Source organism: Epinephelus moara, chromosome 15 (genome assembly GCF_006386435.1).
Source record: "Epinephelus moara isolate mb chromosome 15, YSFRI_EMoa_1.0, whole genome shotgun sequence".
Classification (NCBI taxonomy): Eukaryota; Metazoa; Chordata; class Actinopteri; order Perciformes; family Serranidae; genus Epinephelus; species Epinephelus moara.
This window is the reverse complement of record NC_065520.1, coordinates 5,174,122-5,197,784: the sequence shown is the minus strand read 5'-3', so window position 1 is coordinate 5,197,784 and position 23,663 is coordinate 5,174,122. Positions and strand designations below refer to the sequence as shown.

At 43.0% G+C, this 23,663-nt stretch overlaps 1 protein-coding gene across 3 annotated transcripts in view; it reads right to left on the bottom strand.

Annotated features, from left to right (window-relative positions):
• LOC126401736 (receptor tyrosine-protein kinase erbB-4-like) overlaps positions 1-23,663 on the bottom strand; it is a 391,678-nt gene that overhangs the window by 42,160 nt on the left and 325,855 nt on the right. For 2 of the 3 annotated variants that reach the window (XM_050063210.1, XM_050063212.1), the window contains exons 18-20: positions 15,787-15,909; positions 15,062-15,160; positions 8,668-8,853 (exon numbers count right to left, since the gene is read on the bottom strand). In XM_050063210.1, the coding sequence (XP_049919167.1) occupies positions 8,668-8,853; positions 15,062-15,160; positions 15,787-15,909 (408 nt within the window). The remainder of the gene's footprint in view (positions 1-8,667; positions 8,854-15,061; positions 15,161-15,786; positions 15,910-23,663) is intronic. The other variant, XM_050063211.1, reaches the window with a different exon arrangement.

Sequence of the window (23,663 nt, the reverse complement as noted above, 5' to 3'; positions counted from 1 at the left end):
ATGCTATTGTAGCTGTTTGTATTACATAGCCTACACTGCTACATGTAGTTGTACACTGCTACATGTAGCGACATGCTATTGTCAGAAAAATATGTCATCTTGGTTGCAGATGTTGGTCATTTCTCAACCGGTTTCGGATCATATTTCTGCTGGAACATGTCCAGTTGTGCTTCAAAGCTTTTACAGGTGATTTTTTACAGGAAAAGGTGAGACTATTACATCATTCCCCACTTACAAGGACACTGCTACATGTAGCTACATGCTAATGTCTAGAAACGTGTAATCTTGATTGCAGATGTTGTAAATTTCCCCCCAGTTTCGGATCATATTCCTGCTGGAACATGTCCAGTAGTGTTTCGAAACTTTTACAGGAGATTTTTTTCAGGAAAAAGTGAGACTATTGCATCATTCCCCACTTGCAAGTACACTGTTACATGTAGCTGCATCCTAACCACAAAAAAAGACATGTAATCTTGGTTGCAGATGTTAATTTCTCCCAAATTTCAGATCCTCCGAGCTGCTTAATCCCTACGCTCCTGCTCGGTGCCTCAGGTCAGCTGATCAGCTGCTCCCGGAGGTACCGAGGTACCGAGGTCCAAGCGGAAGCTCAGAGGGGATAGAGCTTTTCTGTTGCTGCTCCCAAAGTTTGGAACGACCTATCTTTGCGCATCAGACGAGCCCCCTCACTGTCCATTTTTAAAATTCGTCTTAAAACCCATTGGCTTTCAACTCAGCATGAGACTCTGCTCTTGTTTTAGTGTTTTTATTGTTTTGCTTTATTTTATTGTTTTTATTGTTTTTAATTGTTTGTTTTATGTGTTATGTTTATATGTTTATGTACAGCACTTTGTTTCAGCTGTTGTTGTTTTTAAAGTGCTCTATAAATAAAGTTGAGTTGAGTTGAGATCATATTCCTGCTAAAACCTGTCCGGTTGTGTTTAGAAGCTTTTACTGGTGATTTTTACATGGGGAAATGTGAGACTATTACATCATTCCCTGCCTGCAGGTAGACTGCTACATGTAGCTACATGCTAATGTCGGGAAATCATGTCATCTTGGCTGCTGATGTTGTTAATTTCTCCCCAGGTTTAGATCATATTCCTGATGGAACATGTCCAGTAGTGTAGCAGTCAAAGCTTTTTTCTTAACGAGAAAAAGTGAGACTACTACATTATTTCCAAGCTGCAAGTACACTGCCACATGTAGCTACATGCTTACGAGAGGAAAACATGTAATCATGGTTGCAGATATTATTAGTTTCTCCCCGATTTTGGATCAGATTCCTGCTGGAACACTTCAGGCTGTGTTACGAAGCTTTAACCGGTGATTTTTAACATGAAAAAAGTGAGACTATTACATCATTCCCAGGCTACAAGTACAGTGCTACATGTAGCTACATGCTAACGGCAGGGAAACATGTAATCTTGGTTGCAGTTGTTGTTAATTTCTCCCCAGTTTCAGATCATATTTCTGCTGGAACATGTCAGATTATATTTAGAAGCTTTTATTGGTGATTTTTCACAGTTAAACTTTCACAGCTATACTCTGTTGCATTCATTCACTGGATGCAAGTACACAGCTACATGTAGTTACATGCTAACATCAGTGAAACATGTAATCCTGGTTGCCTACATTTTTAATTTCCCCCCAGTTTTGGATCATATTCCTGCTGGAACAAGTATGAATCTGAAAATAAGCATACTAGGTCCCCTTTAAGAACCTCACTAGTAACTACTGGCGCTCATAATACTAAAAGGTCCTTATGATAAATATTTCCACTACATCATATGGCCCCCAGTATACTGTAAAGACCTTTTTTCCCCCTCTCTCTTTCTTTGTGATTTAATGCCGTCTCCCCCTCCCTTCCTCTCCTCTGTCCTCTATCTTAACAACACCCTTCTCAAAGCTAACTGAAGACCAGGGGAAAATTATTCTCCCCTTTGCCAGAAAATTGTGTGTCTTCCGAAGGATGCTGTTTCTCCTGGAGGACAGGTTCCCCATCATTACCTTGAGAGTGCAAAGATCACTCAGAGAAGAGGGCTCCGAGTTATTTATTCGGCTCACATGCCCAAACACAGGCGGGCATGTGCTCAGATACACACTAAGACACAACGACGCCACAGGAATGGAAAGACACATTAATGCTCATGGACACACCGCAGAGAATGTCTGTCTTTTCCTGGCTTTAAAAATATCTCGGGGCTATGTGGTGGAGGACCTGTGAGGAAGATCCAAGAGGTTAATAACAGAGAAGAAACAAGCTTATCTGGCTTTAATACTGTGAGCTCAACTCCATGAGCTCGGGTTGTGTGGTTTGGAAAACACAAGCTGTTAAATGGACTCCCTGCTATAACTGGGAACACATACCTGTGTCAGTAAGGTGTGGAATCAGATTTAATCAAATTGATCTATGAGCAGTTTGGTGTAGTTTCGCTTAGATTTTTGCCGTGCTAGCAACACGGCTCAGGGGATCGCCAGTTCAGACTGACATATCTCAGCAAGTATTGGATGGATTGCCATAAAAATTTGTTCAGACATTCAACGTCCACAAAGTATGAGGCATACTGACCTCGGTGAGCTCCTGACTCCAAGTAGTTGGAATAGCTGTTTGCCAATTTCAGCCCTTAAATTCAATCCCAACACAACTGTGACTGACAGATCTTCCTACTAATATGTTTTTCTTTGAAAGAGCATATAAATTGCATAGAATGAAAAGAAACCACACGGCATAGGTATCAAGATTTGATATTTACACTTGTTATAAGTTTCAGAAGGTTTGGTTTTATACATCCTGATTTCTACACTTTTTTTTTTTTCTTTTTTTTTTTTGTTTAATTTTTGCTCCTTATCCTGCTAGAATGGCTGCAAACATAACTAATGTTAGATTTACCCGACTGCTGATATATTCTCAAACTGACCATCATGCTGTACTGAAAAAATATGGACAAGTAAACAGTGCTAAAATAAACTGACATTTAGATGGACTTGTCAAACTTGTCTAACAACAAAAATACACTCACTGTAATCTGATATCAGTGGAGTGTCTGGCATCACTAGATGCCCTGTCCAAACAGGCTCACAAGGCAGACTATCAATTTCTATGTATACTGGTGTGAGAATAAATACATAGGAAAACCTTAATAGTATATTCTGTATGCCTTCATACTTGTCTAATTTTCCAAAGCTTTAGAAATAATACTACCCCATTCTTTGCCACTCAGTCGTTGTGATTTCTACCAACCAAAATAACTCTGCATTCTTACAAAGGTGCACACAGTGATTATATAAAATAGCAGACTGTTCTCACAATGTTTTTCTTGTTTTCCTATGAAAAGTAGCACAACCAAATTTGTACATATCCAACATATTTTGAAAGGCTGTGATCACGCCACCGATGCACTGATGGCGGAAAACAAGGAAGCAGTCCTGAGTGCTTGTCAGGAGGCAAGGTTAGGGTTAGGTGGTGGATGGGTCACAAATAAAACTGACTTTCCCCTGGAGTCGCATGTTCCGATCCGTGTGAACTTTGAGTCATTTTAAGGTATGTCCTCACCATGTTCCTTGCCTTAGTAACTTTACTTGCCTAAACCTAATCTCCGTAACTTCTGTAACCTCATTCCTGGGGTGCAAGTTCGTAGGGTTCGCATACGAACTGTTGTGCATGCACTTTTCATGGGTTATCATACAAACCGTTACTTTGAAAGTAGCCTATAAACATGCACTCATAGGCTAAGATGGTCACAGACAGTCACAGAGTTAAGACGCTCTAAATTCCCACTGTATGCTACCTGCCCAGCACTAAATGTAAGGCAGGCACAGTTCGCGACTATCTGGTGAACACAGTTGAGCAATTAGCAGTGTAAGAGCCAAGTATTTCCCTCTAGAGTTGCTAGAGATGAAAAACAGACCTAGATACCAGACTGATACCACATTCTCTTTTTGGAAACTGATGAAATCATTAAAGTAATGACATTACACATGTTCAGTAATTCTAAGTGATGTGTCTCGATTTACAAACCATGAGGTGTCATTGAGCCCCAGGTGGTGAGTGTCTAACTAGCACTCAGACAGCCTCTACTCTCTGTCGACAGAAGTGGAGGCAATAATGGAAAGGACAGGTCATACAGAGGCTACAGTAACATAAGACCCCTTATTGATTCCTCTGAATTGATTCACTAATTCACTCAATAAAAACCAATTATCACTCTATGATTTCCAATCAGTCAGGCACCTTCATCCCAACTCTACATCAAGCCACACAAAGGTATTGCAGGTATTGGCTATCACAATCAGACTATCACAGAGTTGAATGTCATGGTGCCGTTTGGGTCGAGGACAGCAGTGAATCTTCTCTCCTGCTCTTCCTCACTTACAGAATCACTGAGAAAGTGACACTTCCCCTCTTGCTGCCACAGGTGAAATCGAATCCAATTACAGCAATAAGTACCTGCTTAAGTAACCTGCTCCTCAAGCTCTTGGGAATCATCCATCATGGAGGAATAAAGGGTTAAGACCTTCTACACTAACCTCCCAACCCATGACACCAAAGCTCTCATCCCTGACTCAGACAGATGAAACAAAAGAGGCTTTAACAATGACCAATATGAATCAAGTCCAACAGTCTCCTTGAGAGAGAGAGAATGGGCTCTAGCGGAGTTCTGATGCACAGAGGGTTATGAATGTGCAGTTTACGGGGTTACTGCCATTTCATGGTGGCAACATTAACATGACAATACACTAACAACTGGTATGAAAGACAGATAAAAGTAGCCCCATTTATCACACCAGTGTAGAGGTAACAAGGAAAGAAGATTCATATAAAGCCTTATGAACAGTTAGAGCTTTGACCCCAGACCTGACTGGGCCCAGACTGTACCACCGGGTTAGTCTCGGCCCGGGCTGTAATTTCTCAAAATTCCCTGGGCTTGAATTGCGTCAGGTTTGCTTGCATTTCTTAGCGTTTGTTTTTCTTTTTTTTTCTTTTTTTATTGCAGACCTTATACTCTGTATTGTCATGAATAATGTATGGGGTTGCACTTCCATCAATCCACCCCAATTCCCACTTCTCATTAATGAGGAAAAATGTTATACAATCTATGTTTGATATATGTGGCATATGACAGTTTTTGGGCTGTGCTGAACATTTGGTAGGCGAAGGCGCATGTCGGAAATCGTTAAACAAATGTCTGGAACCACACTGAAAAGACTTCAGTTAACTTTAGCTTGTAATAAATGATTTAACATGATTACGTATTTACAGTGGAAATTTTGATTTTTAATCGGATTTGGGCAGAACACTGCTGCCATAGTTTGGGCTTGGGTAGGCATGGACAGAAACTATGTGTTAGAGGAGCAGCTGCTGCAGAGGTGAGTGAAAGCAAACTTTTAGACCAAGCACTGAACCTTGCGGTGTGGTTTCCAGGGGAAAGTTTTATCTAAAGTAAGTTGGAAAAATGTTAGACAACACTTAAATGAGGGTGCTGTTGTTATAAGAAATAGTCTATTTCTATTTAAATCAGTGAACATTTACATTTCACTTTCACTGTGCCTGGTGCTCTGCTGTTCCTTCTGTGCCCAGAGTACACTCTGTGCTCCGAGTGTAGTGTTAGAACAATATTCTAACAGCAGTCTGAATGAACAGTCCAATTCCACGACTAGGACACCGATACGAGACGGCAAATGCTGGTATGTTGGCGAGCCACCACAAATAAGTGAATATGGGAAACCTTGAAGATATGTGCATCAATAAACAAATGAATATCAAAATCTTTAGGTTAATCCATGTTTCCTAACAATTAAAAATATTTAAAAACAGATTTGCTGTGTGACACAATATCCAGTTTATAAGTGTCCAGGATAAAACCCAGATGCAATTAGCCTTTTATACATCTGACCTCTGTTAGCCACATCACAAAGCTGATCCCATCCATCTTGGTTTTCCCAGGCTATATGTAAATCTGCTGCTCCCTCACTGATCAAATCATTTCATCACATTTATCTGATCAGGGATCAGATGAACGCTACAGCTATATGACCACATGTTTTGAAATCCCCTGAGTTGCTTCTTCCCTGTCATTTTACAGGTGACAGGAAGAACCAGAGATAATTTTCATGTAATTTCGGTGTCACTTCAGCTGCTGTGATCACAAGGGACAGAATAGAAGTTACAATATTGTAACCCTAGTTCTATTAGTGGAGCCAGAGCCCTTTACTGGACTCTATTGAAAATACTCTACTTCAATCATGAGCAAGCATTTGCCCACTGAAATGTGCACAAATATAGCCAGCCAATCAGGACAGAATATGCGCAGAGCTCACATCCACTATCCTACATGCTCCCCAGTAAGCGGCATAGAAGCAGAAGGGGCCCTAGGTTGAGGGCTCCGCCTGTGCTAATAGAGCTAGGGTTACAATATCGTAACCTTTGTTCTATCTTACACCGGCTACACGTTCTACTGGATTCTCGGGGTACAGTGGGTGGAGCTGGATTGAATGAATGCCCTGTTGCAACATAACACCGACTCAGCCACACCAACCCTGACGGTTAAAGGGTAGTGGCCGTAGCCTGCCCACTTCTTTGTACTCTAAAATCGGGAGAAATAGGGGGCTTTTCAACCTAGCTGAAGAAAAAAAGGATAGCAAATGCCATCATACACCTTCTATAGTTACTGTAGACTTTGGACATTTCATGTGCAATGAATGCTTCCGGCCGAATAAAAACATAACTAAATCTGAGCTTAAAATGATGACACTTCATTAAAATTACTTCATTATACGTCTCATTTAAAATTTGGCCAAAATAATATGTCCCACAGTCCAAAGACATGCAGGTTAATTGGTGACTCTAAATTGTCCGTAGGTGTGAATGTGAGCAAGAATGGTTGTCTGTCTCTATGTGTCAGCCCTGTGATAGTCTGGTGACCTGTCCAGACCTCTTGACCAATAGGATAGGATAAGCGGTTAATGGAAAAATAAATGAATGAATGAATAAACTGCATGCACTAACTGACCAACATGCACAATAAGAGTAAAAAACCTGTTAACTCCAGGATTTCTTCTCCAACTTTTAACTTTCCCACATCAAAGGGTAAGTTTTAAAAATCTAATAACTAATGTATGTTGCAGGGAGGGTCATGCATTTTACACCAGCCACACAGGGAGGCTTAAGGCAATAGTATTTGTAGCTCTGGGGAGGGTTAGGAAAAAAAAAACAACCTAAAAAATGAAGTCACATCCCAGCCACCCCCCTGCTGTGATAAATAAAGAGCAGTCCCTTATGGAAAAGTGGCATACGTGAAGCGGCGTCATCTCTTTATTTCCTGTCACTGCAACACTGTAGTGGCCATGACTGGTTGATATAATGGCACAAACATTAATGTTTAATTGAGTTACTGTTGCTCGGCTTGTCTTGAATTTTGGCCTGCGGTAGGGCAACACAGACGCTCTGTTTACATACATGGAATATTTGGCTTGACCACTGAAATAACTGACTGCAATTTTAATTATACAAAAACATCTTGGGGGCATAGCTGCACTGGAAGCAGAGAACTTAAACCTCAATGGGTAGAGCCACACATCTTCAGCATACACATTAGCAAACTTGGATTGCACCAGATCAACTCTTCAGAGTATTAACAGTTGTTGTACAAAATCCTATCAGGCTGATCAGTGCCAGCAGTGTATCAGCCTGGTGTCAGCTACTGCTTCCAGAGCTGATGGGGGGGTTTGCCTCTGTATCAGAGCAGATGTCTGCCTGCACAGCATGTAATAGCAGCCAAGCACCCTACTGCCATCCCAGGAGTTATAACTCAGAGAAGTTAAATCTCATCCAGCAGTTACACTATCAAGCAGTCTGGCTGCATCGACTTAATTTGCAAACAAAACACAAATGTTCTTTGGGTAAGCAAAAGCACACACAATATTTCAAGCCTTACTGCTGTTTCGACAATTCTGAGTGCAGATTTTGTTTGTGTAGCGGAGATAGGGTGTTTAATTCGTTAATTTCTTGCGCCGTCACTCATTCCCTGGAAGAGTAATGCGTGTTGATGTGTCGCTAAGACAGAGTTCAAGGCAAACTAGGCCTGTCTGCTGCTTAACAACAACAGTGGCCTATCGTATCATTGTGAAGGGTTGTGGAAATGATCAGTGTGTCAAGCAGTGAGGATAATTAGGATCAACAGGGGCGAACTGAGAGAGATTTATACTGAAAAGTCAACAACAATAGCCTGAAAGCTGTATTTGTTTGTAAAGTGACACATTCAAACATGCAACTGATGTTTTCTGATTCTTTATGACTGCTCTGAATTCACAACAAACATTTTGCATAGCCTGGAAAAACCTTAGTTAGTAACTACAAGGACACACAGATAAAAAACACTGTTGTTGCTGTTATAATAAGATTTTCTTTTTTTTGCAAAAATTACAGCTTGTTTGGTTTGAGGCTGAATTTGGCAAGCCTCTACATGTCAAGATCCGTCACATGCTGGCGAGAGAAAAAAGGCAGAGACCCATGCGACATTAACACAAACCCATAAAATCGATTACAACGCTCACACCTGCCAACACATACAGTGCACACACACACACACACACACACACACATACACACACACACTATCCCAGCAGCACCAGATGCCACATTCTTCTGACCTGATTGTAGTCTCTTACCTTGGCGATTTGGACACACCAGTTGAGCAGCAGCTGCGATCCGATGTTGTCCTTGTGCTCGTGCACGTAGTCGAGGAGGCAGCCATGGGGCATGAGCTGCGTGACCAGCTGGATGGTGGGGCTCAGGCAGACACCCAGCAGACGCACCAGGTGGGGGTGTTCCATGCTGGCCATGATGAGGGCCTCCTGGGTGAGAGGGGGGGAGGGGGACAAAGAGGGACTAAGAAGACTGTTGCATTTCATGGCTGGGAAGACAGAAGTACCCTCACTGTTTCCTTCAAACATACTCTGTTAAATGCAACAATAATTGCCAACTAAAATTAGTAACTGAACTTCATTAGCTTGGTGAACGGAGGGTCTTGCGGAAATGCGTGTTTTGTTTCAAGGTGTTTTGGGGGGCTTTGTTGCTTTTAGAAAGTGGAGGTGAGGACGACATGTTCAAAAGGGCCCCAGGCTGCTGCTAAGGAGTCAGCCTTTGGTATATAGGGCACACGGCCTGCCATAGTTTTTGATACAGTTAAAATTTTGCATTGAATATCAAATCGGCAGGGTTTCATTCCCTTCCAAACCATTGTTTAGAAGCCTTCATGGGTCAAAATGAAGGACCCAAACCCTAACAGCCCTGACACACCAAGCTGATGATCGCCCATTGGCGAATGTTGGTGTGCATCTGTTGCCCTAAGTTTTGCGGTGTGTCCAGCACTGTTGGCACTAGCTGGCCTTTGTCAGATATTTTTCAGCCAATTCAGCATGTTGAATCAGTGCTGGTGCTGGCAGAGCTCGTTGGTTGGTGAAATCCCACCGATTGGCAGCTCAGCTCAGTGTAAAAGAAGAAAAACGACAGTGAGGAAAGTAAACAAATGACTAAAATCAAGAGGGCGTGAGATAGAAAAGAAAGTCTTTGTTATATTAGGTAAGATTACTTTTTTAGTCATTGAGCTCTTTAGCAGAACTGGTTTGTAGTTGTTTGTGTCATTGTTACCTCATGCCTAGTGTTGTTCTTTCAACATGAGGTTGTGTTGTTGATGTGCTAAGTGGCTAACTAGCGTCTTGAATCCATCCTGTCTGTCTTTGGATATACCTTTTTTTTTTTTAATGACAACTAAAGACTACTACCACCTGCTGGTATGGAGAGTTATTTCCTCCAGGCGCAGAATATATATGCTGTAGTATTTGCGGTGTGTTCACGTGGAAACTAGGGGGAAGAGGTACAGATCTTTCAGTAAAAGTAGTAATTACTTTGTGTGCTTGTCTGTTAATGAGCTGCGGTGTGATGCCTCCAGTGTGTGCCGTGCTGTGGTGGTGCCGGTGTGTTTTCAGCTACAGGCGATGCGAGGCAATGCAATAGTAGGTCTTTATTGCCACTAGTTCGTTGATGTTGGTTTGGTGTGTCTGGGCCTTAATGGACCTGGGAAATTCCTTACAATATCTGATTATACCAGATAATTTTTATAAGATTTGGCTCTCTGGGTTGTGTCTCGGGTCCAGGTTAACCCGTGAAGACCTCTAGTCCAGACCACAAGGTTAGGGACTGCTGGTGTACATATTCTAATCATCAAGTAGAATTCTTGCCTGGATAATACTGCACTGTATTCCAAAGACTTCCAACTGTAGGTGGAGTTAGAGGCATAAATTAAGACTTGTAGGATGAAGTCTATATCTGCATGCACAGCATCTGTCCACAGAGTATCCCCACTGTGCAAGAAAATCCTGCAGAAATCCTCTTCAAAGCTGCACAAACACAGCCCTTTTCCATCTATATTTTAACATGTATAAAACACAGAGGTTCTTAAATGTTGCACCCACACATGTAAAACACAGCAAACGTGAGAGGTGTGTATTCAATAATGCCTGGTGTTGTCTAATACAGAGTCACAATGTGTCTGATTTCATAAGCTTCTCTCCGGTTTGATTCGGCGTGTAAATGCATTTTCTGTCTCATCTCTCTCATCTCTCTCGGCAGCAGATGGACGTAGAGGTTTGAACAGTTGGGACTCAACGTTGGGTAATTGTTATTGCGGAGCTGCAAGCAGAAGGATGTGTGGTGGTGATGAAGTGTTATGATGGCGAGGGCTGATACTCGTGGCCGGCGTGGATATGCATTACGGCTGAGCAGAAGCTGCACTCGGAGTCATCGCTTAAAAACACTCACTTCAGTCGCTCTCCTCGTCTCCTATTGCCTCTCTCGCGCTCTCTCATTCTCTCACATGCGGACACACTCTCTTGGCGGCTCTCTAAAACACTCCACGCTCACATGCTCAAGGACACACTTGCACTCCCTCTTGCTGTCTCGGCGTACAGCGAGTATAGTCGAGGAGGTGTATATCCAGGCTTGGCCCCCGGGGCAGCTGATAGATAGATGAGGTGCCTTTTTAAATTTAGGTGCTAAAGAATGAGCTTAGAGGGAGAGTGGTGGCGGTGTGGGTGTGAGTAGATTAATTCTAAACAGGAGGGGGGCAATAGGCCATAGAGAGGCTTTTGGCACCATCAGTGCCCTGATTTAAACAGAGCCTCCCGGCCCAAGGTAGTGCCACTACATCTCCACTTCATAAAACCACCTGCTCCCCAACCCCCACCCCCACCCAACTGCTCAACATTTTACAACTCCAACCACCTCTATGCCAGGCGTACCTCACACCTTGGGATCAAGAGAGGAAGAAAAAGGGAGGGAGGAAGGGGAAAAGCAAAGGAGGACATCTGTGTGTGTAACAGAAAGAAGGAGAGCGCTTTTATTCTCTCTCTGTGATCCCAAAAGACCCGCGACTCGTAAACTATGTCCGGCTAAACTCTTCCTTCTGCTTTCCACTCCCAGTGCAAACGTTATGTGTGTGTGTGTGTGTGTGTGTGTGTGTGTGCCCAAGTGTGTGTGTGTGTGTTTTGGTTTCTCTCTCATCTCCCTGAGCGCTGACCTCCANCTTCTGCTTTCCACTCCCAGTGCAAACGTTATGTGTGTGTGTGTGTGTGTGTGTGTGTGTGTGTGTGTGTGCCCAAGTGTGTGTGTGTGTGTTTTGGTTTCTCTCTCATCTCCCTGAGCGCTGACCTCCATTACTGCCGGCTGACCCTCCTTTCCCATCTAGCTCACTTGCTCACTTTCCCCCTCTTACACACACACACACACACACACTGGGTGATATACTGGCAGAGCCCTGCAAAACTGGTGCATGCTCCAGTGTGTGTGTGTGTGTGTGTGTGTGTGTGAAAGTGTGTGCATGCATGGAAGCACATTAAATTAGTGTGCCATTAGGCCTTTGCATTTCACATATGAAATTCAAATTCACATATTTTGCCAACACAAGCGAGTCACCCCGCAACGCCGGCACCACGTGGGGAGGCTTTTGTCGTAAAGTGTGCCCTGTTTGGTTATGTGTGTTTGTATGTGTGGATTTTGGGAGTGTGTTTGGAGCTGGCACTCCAGTGGCTAGTTTCCCAGTGGTGAGGCGTGAGCCTGCCTTTAGATTGCTGTTTAACAAGCCGGCAGACAGAGCATATTGGCTCTGGATGGACAGAGACCCCCGCTGGGAGAAACAGGGGAAGAGGAAGAGAGGGAAAGGAGGGAGAGGAGGAGAGGAGAGAGGTGGAAAGAAGATGCAGGGACAGAAATAAGAGAGGAAAAAAAAATTGAGCAGAAAGGGAAATAGGGTGGAAGCACAGCCATGATGCATCAGTAATCCGACAATTATTTTTTCAGTCAATTTATCATCTATAAATGCCAGAAAATACTAAAACATACCAATCATGAATTCCTAAAGCCCAAGGTGACGTTCCAAAACCAAAAGATATATGTTTCTGAGGAGCTGGAGCAAAAGAATACTGGCTCAGTTTTGCCTGAAAAATGACCTAAATGATGAATCAGTCAGCAGAATAGCTGATGCATTTTCTTTTATCAATCTTCTAATCAATTAATTTAGCTTTACTGACTTTGTGTTTTAAAGAATTAGTTCCAATTTTTGCTGCTGCCTCTGTGAACAGCAGGGCATTGCTTTGCCTCTGTGGAGGTACTGCCTGCTTCTCGCTGTGGGCATGCCGACTGCCACCTAGGTAATACACTGACTACAGTTCAGTCAAGACCACTTTATTTCCATTTGCAGTATTTTATCTGGCAGTGTGGTTCTGTTCTGGGGCCTCTCTCCCTTTCCTAGGCCTTCACAGAAAGCCTAAGGTGGAGAGAGCACACCACTCTGCCCTTCCACGCACTTACGTAAAAAAGGCTACGGCAGAGTAAGCAAACCTCACTACCCTTCCATGCGCCTACATGGAAAGCCTTAGGCTGAGAAAGCACACCTGTCTGCCCTTCCAAGATGCTGACGTGGAAAACCTTAAGGCAGAGAGGGCACACCTCTCTGCCCGTCCATGCACTAATGAGGAAAGCCTGAGGCAGAGAGCAAACCTCCCTGCCCTTTCATGCACCTACATGGAAATCCTTAGGCAGGGGGAGCAGCAGCAAAGACCCCGTGGGAACAGAACAGAGCAAGTATCAATGACAAATAGAAATGACATTGATAAGTCAGACACAACATGAAAAGAAGGAGCTGGGGTGGAGGCGGGTTGCAAAGCAGCTTGCAGAGGAAGCAACAACAGTAGGCAGGCCAGAGCAGTTTAAACAGGGCACCTTGAATGAGATTCGCCATTTGATTGCATAGACAGACTCCCTTCCATCAATCAGCTGCTCCATCGGTTGCTTGGGCTGCTTGGGATCAGCTGATGTAGCTGGAATGTGAACTTAGCTTGACACTGTGTCCTGCCTGAGCTAACCCTATGCTCAATATAAGTACCTCATGCAACCCCACTTAAAAAAAAATCTGAACTATCCTTTAAGAACATCAATGAACTTTTTAGAAGAATTAAAAATATATATTCTGCAGAGACTTTCGGGTAAGTGTGGAAAAAGAAGATGGAGGTGGAAGAAGTAGTTAGTTAGATAATGAGGTGCAGAAGATTTAAACATTTAGGGCAAACATCCAAAAAGATATTGAAGATGAACTACTATCCTTTTGCAATTGCAGTCTAATGCCTACCATACACTACAAGACTTTGAAAAGACTTTGAAAAGACTAAAGTCTGAAACCCTCTCACATTTAAAGACAACGTGAGTTTCTGGTCTGACACTATAAGGTTTTGCAAAACTGGGGATCTTGCAGGGTCACTACTTGCAAGACTACAGCTAGATTCCTTTTGAGATTATTTCCCATTCTGCTCTTGATGGAAAATATTACACCCTAGTCCCTTTACAAAATATGACATATTAACAATTCCTGTGTTTGCAAAAACGCACAAGACAAAACGTGTCATATGTCAACGCTATTTTTGTCAAATCGAAGGAGACAATGGGAATGGAAGGCAAACCCTTTCAAAAATTAAGAATTCTTACTAAAATAAGTGCCGGTTAATGGATCAGATACATGCTGAATTGAATACAGACTCTTGTTCACTCTACAACTCTACCTTTAGGTTCTCAGAACCAAGACCTGTTTATGTTCTTGTGCCTTTTCAGAGCCCCCTCCATGTTTATTGTCTACCTGGTTTGCAGCTTTTGGTTGCTGACAATGTTTACATCATTGACCTTCAGTATTTGAGCCAAGAATTGAGCACAGCGTTAGTTCAGGCAGGACATGATGTCAAGCTAAGTTCTACTTCACGTAGGCGAATGTAAGAGGCTTTCTGTGTAGGCCAAGGAAAGGCAGAGAGGCTCCAGAACAGAGCTATACCATCGAATATAATACTGCAAATGGAAATAAAGTTTTCTTTGACTAAAGTGTTCCTGACTGAACTAAAAACGTACAACTTTAAACATGTTTAAATGTATCTGAGCATCAAGTTTACACAGACTGACTAAAGATGGCTCCGACGTATTTTTATGACCACCTTAGACCAAATGATCAAGATCACAGGAGCGCGCCTTTAGCAAAACTCCCATTTTTTATTCCAACATTGGAAATACATCCACAAGAGTGAAACCACTTGAAAAATCATTTGGTCTAAGGCTGGCATAAGTGTGTGAAAAGAAGGATGGCTGAATGAAAGAGGAAGAGGGGAAGAAAGGAAGGAGGACGGAGGTGACAAAGACAAGGTTGGAAGAATTGGAAACCCCCCAGCTTATTCCCTTCCTCCTTTTCTTTACCTCCTCTATCACTCCTGGATTCCAATAAAGCCGTATCTCATAAACAAGTGCTGTTTTTTAATAGAGCCTCGTTCAATACATGCCTGGCTGTACAGCACAGTGGAGTTCACTTTATTACTGGCTCTGACTGAGATGCTGCTCTCATAAGAATTTACCGCCGAATGCACAGTCCCACAAAGTGACAGGCTCGGCCATCTCATAGACAAGGCTGAGGCTTTATGGCTCGGGCACACAAACCCGAGAGTGGACACAAATTGTTGCGGTATAAATACTCACGTCCATGAACTCCACGTTGGCTTTCGGACCGGTGGTCTCGTTGAGGATTTTAATAGCCACAGGGATTTTCACTGTCTCACCTTCTGGGACCCAGATGCCCTGAAATATACAAGTAATCACCATAAATGCAGTCTCAATGAACACCTATAGAAAAGGCCCTGATGATTTTGATGGCTACTTCCTGTGTTTAATGGCTTAAAAGTAAAAAAAATATAACCTTTCTACTCACTGTATTTTGCCCAAATAGACCCACCTGGCTATAACACAACTATGAATTGATCTAACTCTATGAATGCAGATTAAGTGTAGTAAAGAATGGTTATAAAATCTAACAGGCTCATCAATACTGTAATTGCAAGGAATTTAAAGCTGGTGGTAGTAAAACGCTGTATTTATTCAATGAGTTTGTCGAGTTTCGGGGTGGTATGAATAATTTTTGCCAAGGGCAGTGAAGTTGGCAAGCAAACAGCAGTTTCCGTTCCAGGTCCTTGAGCCGCCCTAGGCTCGTGTCTGTCAGGAAACGCTGCTACAAAGGGAAATGTTTATGCTTATTGTTTAAGTTGTCAAGCAGGGTGGTTCCACTTGTGAGAGGGCACTGAAAGAAACTTTGTGCTTGAGTGTGTCTTCTTCGCCATCTAGCTGACTCACTGATGTTTGATTTATAACGCGGGGGCCCCACATTTGAATGAGGAGTGTGTGTGTTATGTGCAGATACACACACTGACCTTGTAGACTGTTCCGAAAGCACCAGAGCCCAGAATCTTGACCCTCTTCAGCTCCGTCTCTTTAAGGATCCGCAACTGAGCCTGGTTGGGGGCTGTTCCGCTGGGGGTCAGGGGCTCCACCAGCTGACAAAACACACATTTACACTATTTATTCCACCTGTTTTAAAGCCAAAAGTCATAAAAAAACATTCCTCTTGGATGCTGCTTATGTTGTAAAACCTGAGGCATGCCTTTCTTTTGCTTCAAGTGGAAATATCTGTAACCTCTTCCTGGGGGTGTCAGCAGTTAACTGTTCATTGGGTAACCATCAAGAACATTTTTGACTTGTTAAACCTGTCAATCTTTAAAGGGATAGTGCACCCAAAAATGAAAATTCAGCCATTATCTACTCACCCATATGCCGACAGAGGCCCGGGTGAAGTTTTAGAGTCCTCACATCCCTTGAGTGAGTACCTAATGGTAGACGGCGCCCCAGACTAACGTCCAAGAACACAAAATTGAATCCACAGAGGATCTCCATACTGCTCACAGCTTTTGAGCCGTATTTGTTTGAGCCCGAGTATACGGACGGAACTCAGGCTACTGGACGAAGCAGCCGCCGCAGCTCATGAGCCTCAGCCAGCCGCAGAATACCAGAGTCGAGCACTGGAAACCTGGTGGTGTAGTTGTTTCAAATGCAAAGCAATGCCATCGGATGAGGAAAGTCTTTGCTGCTCAGACTGGGAATTGGCGATGCCTGCACTTCAGGATAAGCCAATTAGAAGCAAAGTAGGGTGGGTCATTCCTTTACTATCGTAGGAAAGCTAGCTAGCAGGGCTGCTCATTCCGCGATTACTGCTAATAACGTTGTCTCGACCCAACAGCGTTGCTGTGGAAACATTGTACCAACCCACTGGTCTCCCTGAAGGTCATCCCGGTAAGTGAGCAGCTCAATTCGCTTTGTTAACTAGCTTTGTTAGCACTGTTAGCTGTGTCAGCAAAGCTAGACATTGTTCACTTAAGGTATTGTGTGGCTCAAAATGAACATGCTTTACTCAGCGGTGCACAGTTTAGCATTTCCTTGGATAGCGAAGGCATGACCCGCCCTACTTTGCTTTACTTTGTATCTGATTGGCTTACCCAACCAATCTCACTCCTCTTGCCTGAACCTATTCTACCAATGAAGTCAATAATAGGCTACATTTCCATGTGTTAACACGGATAGCTGACTGTCAACAAAGCCAACAAAAAAATAAAATAAAAGGTAAGACATTTTCACCACAAAACATTAAAATTCCACCTCCTCTTAACGCATAGTGCTTGGAAATGAAGCGCTAGAGCTATGGAGAACCAGATTAAAGGAAAAGGCCTCTTGTATTTCACGTCATTTTTTTTGTTTCCTCTTCAAAATAAAGCCAATGTTACATGCTCTGGTATAATAGGTGTTGCCATGCACCTTTAATGTTGGTTTGTGGCCTGCCAGAAAAACCAAAGACGAAGGAGAAAGCAAAATTAATCAAAACTGACATCCCTACCTCTTCCCCTTGGCACTCTGAATGATAAAACATTTCTTAAGAGTGTGCAGCAGGGTGAGGCCACTCCTTTTAAAATAATAAGTAAAAAGCGAGAGGGAGAAGTGCAAGGTGAACATCAAGGTTTATTTGTAGCAAATAAATAAGCAGCCAAAAACAGTGACTGCCCTGTCCTGATAGTCATGATTTTGGAACACACACACTCATTTATGAAACACAAATAATTCAGGGGTGTGAACGTGAAGTTCTGTCAGAACTGGCAGTTACCAGTGTGGACTGCAGCGTGCCCGCCGCTAAACAAATCACAGTCTGGTGTCAGCTGCTATCACAGCCGACAAAGAGTAGCAGCTCACCAGCTGTGCACATACAAAACAATTCCAATTCAAGGTTATGACAAGCCTCCTCCGCGCCGCCTGGCTGCCAGTAACAGCTGACACTGAACAGCATCCCAGCAGCTGGCCGGCCACCCGCCTCACCACTAGCCGCTCGACAAAGCCTCGGCTACTAAATATAAAAGAGCCGGAGCTGGCACCTGTAACTGAACAGTGAAAAGATCTGAGCCAGAGGGAAGGAGAGGCCACACACACACACACAAATGTACACACACAAATGTGGCTCAGCACACATGCAGATACATGCATGTACAGTACACAGATTCACAAATATTGACAACACATGCAAATTCATATCAGCATCAAACACACACTCACAAAGCACACATCAGAACACATAACACACATACACACGCACAAAAAGTCAATGCCTCTGATCAATACATGTCTTAATGAGCCTATCAGCCTATCGGGTCCCTCCTTCGCTGCGGTTTATCAGCGGCATAATCACCCAGCTCAACCACGGCCATCAAACAATATAATGAGACCATATATCAGTCGGTCAGCCATACAAGCGCTTACTTAATGTGAAATAAAACCATCAGCACAATAGGACCGGCAATCGCACCGCCGGGCCGGTCGGCAGAGTGGCTGACATTGCCTGCAGCTCGGCAATGACACGTCGTTTAATGGCTGTTGTTATGGCCAGGCCTGAAGGCGCCACAGCGCAAGCCTGCTGAGATGTCACTGCAGGAAGTTGAGTTAGCAGTCGGGGCAGTGGGAAGGAGAAGAGGGATAAATGCTGAGAGGAAAAGAATGAGATGACAGGAGGATGCAGTGAGCGCATGACTCAGTGGCTGTGTGATAGTGAAAAGCTCCATCCTGGCCGGTCATTCAGTCCACTGTGTCCTAAAAACCTAGTTTATATTGAAGCAATTCCAAGATAGGGTGTAAAAAAAATCACCTGTTTGCAGTGAAACTGAAAAAATGACATTTGGGCAAACTCTATTTGCTACTGAAAACCATGTGTTATGCTCAAAAGCTCCAGAACAGCTACTAAATGACTACTTTTACCCAGATTTGAATGATGGTAGCAAAACACCCAACAACTGGTCTAACATTTACCTTTAAATGGTACTAAATTGCTTGTTTGAAATCTCGTGACTATTATGACAGGCAAAATTCAGATGAAGGACAGGAAGTGATAATCCATTTATTTCACAAATTGGACCTCGAGGAAAGTGACAGCATAAGGGGGTTGGATGAACCTGCAGGCAGTTATCGTTATTATGACCCATACAAAATGAAGAAAAGCAATTTTTCAACAACTTGATTAAACTGCCCAATCTGAATGAAATTGCCATCACAAATTACCTCCTATTAGACAATGAACGAGATGAAAGCACACAAGAGTCTTGTAGACTAGAACTGTTTTGTGTCCGTTGGCTCCACAACCTTAGAAACAAATGGTGATTCCGAATCACATACTTTTTCTTTTTACTTTTAGTAGGTCTGGCAGCTGCCCTTAAAAAGAATGTTCCGTTGCATGCATTATGCACACAATCGGGACATTCTACTTTCTCATATCATTACGCCCTGAACTTTGACCCTCTTGCTTTTATATCTCTTACCTTGGAGATAAAACAAATGCCGCAAGTTATAACTGCACAGATTGTAGATTCTAACATATTACATCTGCAGTTCTCTGTCAATGTTATTTTTACAGTTATGCCCTTTTATTGTTTGTAGTATTCATAATTATTTTGTTCACTTAATTAATATTCCTATTATTACTGTTCAACTGGTCATTAGTTTCTTGAACACACTGTCAGCCGTCATTGCAATTTCTGACAACTGTCAATCAGCTGTCAAGCCGTCATGCGTTTGTGGCTCAATCAATGTGATGTATGGTCCGCTGTGCAGAGGATTGTGGGTCAAATTGTCAGAAGAGCAATGCTGGCTTGCATACTGCAAAATCGCACTAGATGTAATAGAACATCCTGGCCTTTTTGGCATACTGCATTTGATTTACTATTTATTTCTAAATCTGGCATACTGGTAGTATGGTAATATGGATATGCTCAGATAGCAGTGTTGAACGACTGCCATCTTGTTTTTGGCCGGGTGAGTGAATGTGCTTGAGAAATACTGTTTTTTTTATATTTCAACTCTGTACATGGACGCACTGTTGGCTTCAGGCTACTAGCTAGCTAACGTTAGCTACTATTTCGTATGCACTTAATCAATGCTTTCCAGAGCTTTGGTGAAATGTAGAAAACTTGGGCCATGATGGTTGCAATGATACGGCTAAATACTAAAGAATAACTTCTGGATCACCACGTTTTGAAAGATCCATTGGGGTGATGTACGTCCTCGTGCTTCTTAAAATGGGGTAGGCAGGTTTTTGGGGGGGCATCAATGGGAAAAATTTTCATAATAACCTTTGAGTGTATTGTAATTTAAGTGGTCTGAGAGAAAACAAGACTTCTGCACCTCCTCTACACTCTGTTTCCAGGCTTTAGAAAATCTAGCTTGGGTCAGGAGATTTTGGCCAATCACAGGTCTTTTCAGAGAGAGGGTACTCCTATTGGCTGTTCTACAAATGCACATCCCCACAGATGGTGAAAGCCTCATTCAATGGCAGAAAATCCTGAAGAAAAAGTCGCTATTCCAGCATTGGCAACGACTGACTCTACTGCAAGGCAATCCAAAAAAGGATAGACAGACTTATCAAAACCGGGAGTCAAAAATAAACAAATATAAGACATGAATCAATATTGATGAAGCCTTTTAGAGATGAAGAGACAAATTGCTAATAGTTTAGCATTCTGCTAACGGGAGCCAAAGGCCAATTGCTGCAGCTATTTCAAGTTCATGTTAATGTAGCTAACGCTAACTGGAGCCTTCATCACAGTATGTCATCTCAAGCTTTCGAAGCTGTTGTCCATCCTGGTCATTTTCATAGAACTAAGACCTACAACCATCTTACGGCTGCTCTCACGGAAAAGCTGTAACAAGCTGCTTCGGCCTGCTACGAGGGACCAGAGCCCAAAGTCACGACACTGACAACGAATAGGTATTCATGCTAGGTTAAAGGCTAACCCCAGCAGACCAGCTCTACTGACTGTTCCACAGGAAATGTCTGAACCCTTTACCTCAAACTCTACTTGTATTTATACTTTCCTATTATTGCACACCATGTTTGTGATGTGTTTGTATCTTGTTCTGTACCTGTTTTTGTCTCTTGTTGTTTGCACCTTATGTTCTTTCTTTTGTTTTGCAGCGGGACCAGGGAAACACAGTTTCCTCCCTCTATGTACTGTACTGCACTGTATATAGATGGGAGACAATAAAGCCCTTCTGATGTTGTCTTAGTCCTCGCACAGGTTACTGAATGAAGCGCGTGTATGTGCCTGTGCTTGTCTGGTGGGAGGGGCTTAGGACGGAGTGGGAGATGCAGGAGGAAGGCTGTGTTTTTCTTGTTGCCTTTTTCTGAAAACCGCTGACCCCTGCTTTGAGGCAAGGTGACCCAGGGTGACCAGAGTGATCTATTAAGTGATAGATGTGTCGTGTTAGGCCTTTAAATGAAGCTATTGCATAGAACCTGTTACATCAAGTAATAAATTACACCGAAGCACTGACTGCAGACTCTATTTACAACAACAAGAGGGTCAAACTTTGGTCACATCCATCATATCAGCCTGGTATTTGGCCAAAGAGCATTATTTGCATCAGTTTGTTGGTGCATGAATAACAAGAAAACAAGTGATGCCGTAGGTGGAGAGAAATGAAGAGATTCAGAAAGAGAGAGCAGAGAGGAGATGCGGGGAGGAGGTGACGGAGCAGCGGTATGAGCAGATGGTGACAGGCTGTAGCTGTTATTGTTTCATTAGGACAGAGCCGGACTGGACTGATGAGGAGCAGAGAGGAGAGGTCTATTAAATAAGATGCACACCCATGGCCTGAAAAACTCTCTGGAGCTCGTTCTCACTCGCACACACTCACCACGCCACTTTATTTACCAGCTAATAATGCACCTTGCTTTTGCCAAATGAGCCTCGCCGGTGGCTCGGCGCAGAGGATTCGAAGGCTTCATTGGACAAATAAGCAGTATGTTCAAGCCTCGAGCAGGAATACATTCCCAGAATTATTCTGTAGTGAGTAAGTAAACAATGTCCTCAAACATAAAGTTGCACTGCGATCCCTCGGGTATCGGCTTTAATGTTAACATTACCCACATAAAATGCGACATTTGTTGTGTTGTGTAATCAAATCAGGTGAAACAAGATTGCCATGCCACAAACTTTTGCCCAAAGCAATCACACTGTGTGTCACTGTGGCTGGTATCTGTTCATTTTTCAATTAACTACTGTTCCCGTTTATTCAAAAGCACAGAACTTAGAAAGGTACCAAAAAGGAATCATTCAGGGAAATAATAGTGGGTGTAATAAAAATTTTGCTGTCTGTAGTCACAATGGCCTAACAGTGGGTAAACATGCTCTTGAGATTTGGTTAAAGTAACAAAAGGCACAATACAGGACACACGTGGGATAAATACATGAGAGTGGTTCCAGTGGTAATTAGGCTGAACCCACTGGCTGGAAGGTCAAAAAAACACTGTTTGATACAACATTATTTTGTTCTTGAATTTTGGGTATCTCGATGGCCTAGTAAAATATTCCTGCGCTATACTTAGGAAACCACAATGACACAGAGTGAGCTCATTAAGACCATTTGTGCATGATAGCAGGAGAGCGTGCTTATCAGTATGCAAGGGCATTCATTCTTGGTATTAGCGAGCCCATCCCAGCAGCAATGAACTCACTCGTCCTCCACTATCTGCATTTAAAGAGCTTTCTTTTACTGTAGTTATTGAGCATGGATTTCTGTGGTGAGCTTCCACTGTAAGACCTGGAATTTAGGAGTTTATGTGTTTGGAAATGGCAGTAACAAACATGCCCGTTAACTTGTAGATGTTTTCTTCTCGCTGAAGCTGTTATTGTGAAGTATAGCTATGGGGCTCATGACTGAAGAGAAAGACACAAGTGTTTAGATCACTGGCCCAGGAGAGCCCTAGCGAGTGGCATAAGGTAGTTACAACAGGGGCCCAATGAAGCACAAACACATCTAAAATAGCTACTGTTGATCGTCTCGTCTCGTCTCATTCCTTACTGCTCAAATCCTAACGCTCAGATATCGACACACCCTTAAGTGGTGGTACAAGATGCTATGGACGGTGGCATTTTTCGACTGCTATAGTACAAAGAGCAAGAAAGTATGCATAGGGCAAGGAAGGATGGGTCAAACAAACTTGGGACTTTCACTTGGGTTCGTGTCCTATGTCAAACCAAAAGGCAATCAAGCTATTTTAATAACAATGTAGTGTGGTAGTATGTGTAGCATACTACACCAGTGACACATGTCATATGATGTATGTTCAAACATGCTTATTTTACACCAAACCATGATGTTTTCTTCTAAACCTGACCATGTGCGTTGCTTAAATCTAAGGACGTAAACCTAAGAATAAAGTCTTTTACCTATGTTCTAAGTTTATTTTGCAGCATTGTCGCCTCACAGCAAGAGGGTTCCTGGTTCGAATCTGGTTCGAATCCAGGGTGGGGGAGCCCTTATGTGTGGAATTTGCATGCTCTCCCTGTGTCAGCGTGGGTTTTTCCAGGTACTCCAGCTTCCTCCCACAATCCAAAGACATGCAGGTTAATTGGTGACTCTAAATTGTCCATAGGTGTGAATGTGAGTGTGAATGGTTGTCTGTCTCTATGTGTCAGCCCTGTGATAGTCTGGCGACCTGTCCAGGGTGTACCTACATCTCGCCCAATGTCAGCTGGGACAGGCTCCAGCCCCCCCATGACCCCTAACAGGATAAGCAGTTACAGAAAATGAATGAATGGAAAAAAGATGTAATGATAATAAATTGACAGGCCGTCCCTGAGTGTCCAAAACAGATGCTGGAGGGGTACCTTGAGCGTCCTAGTTTGATATGTAGGGCTACTGAACAAGTGGTTGGGAGTGA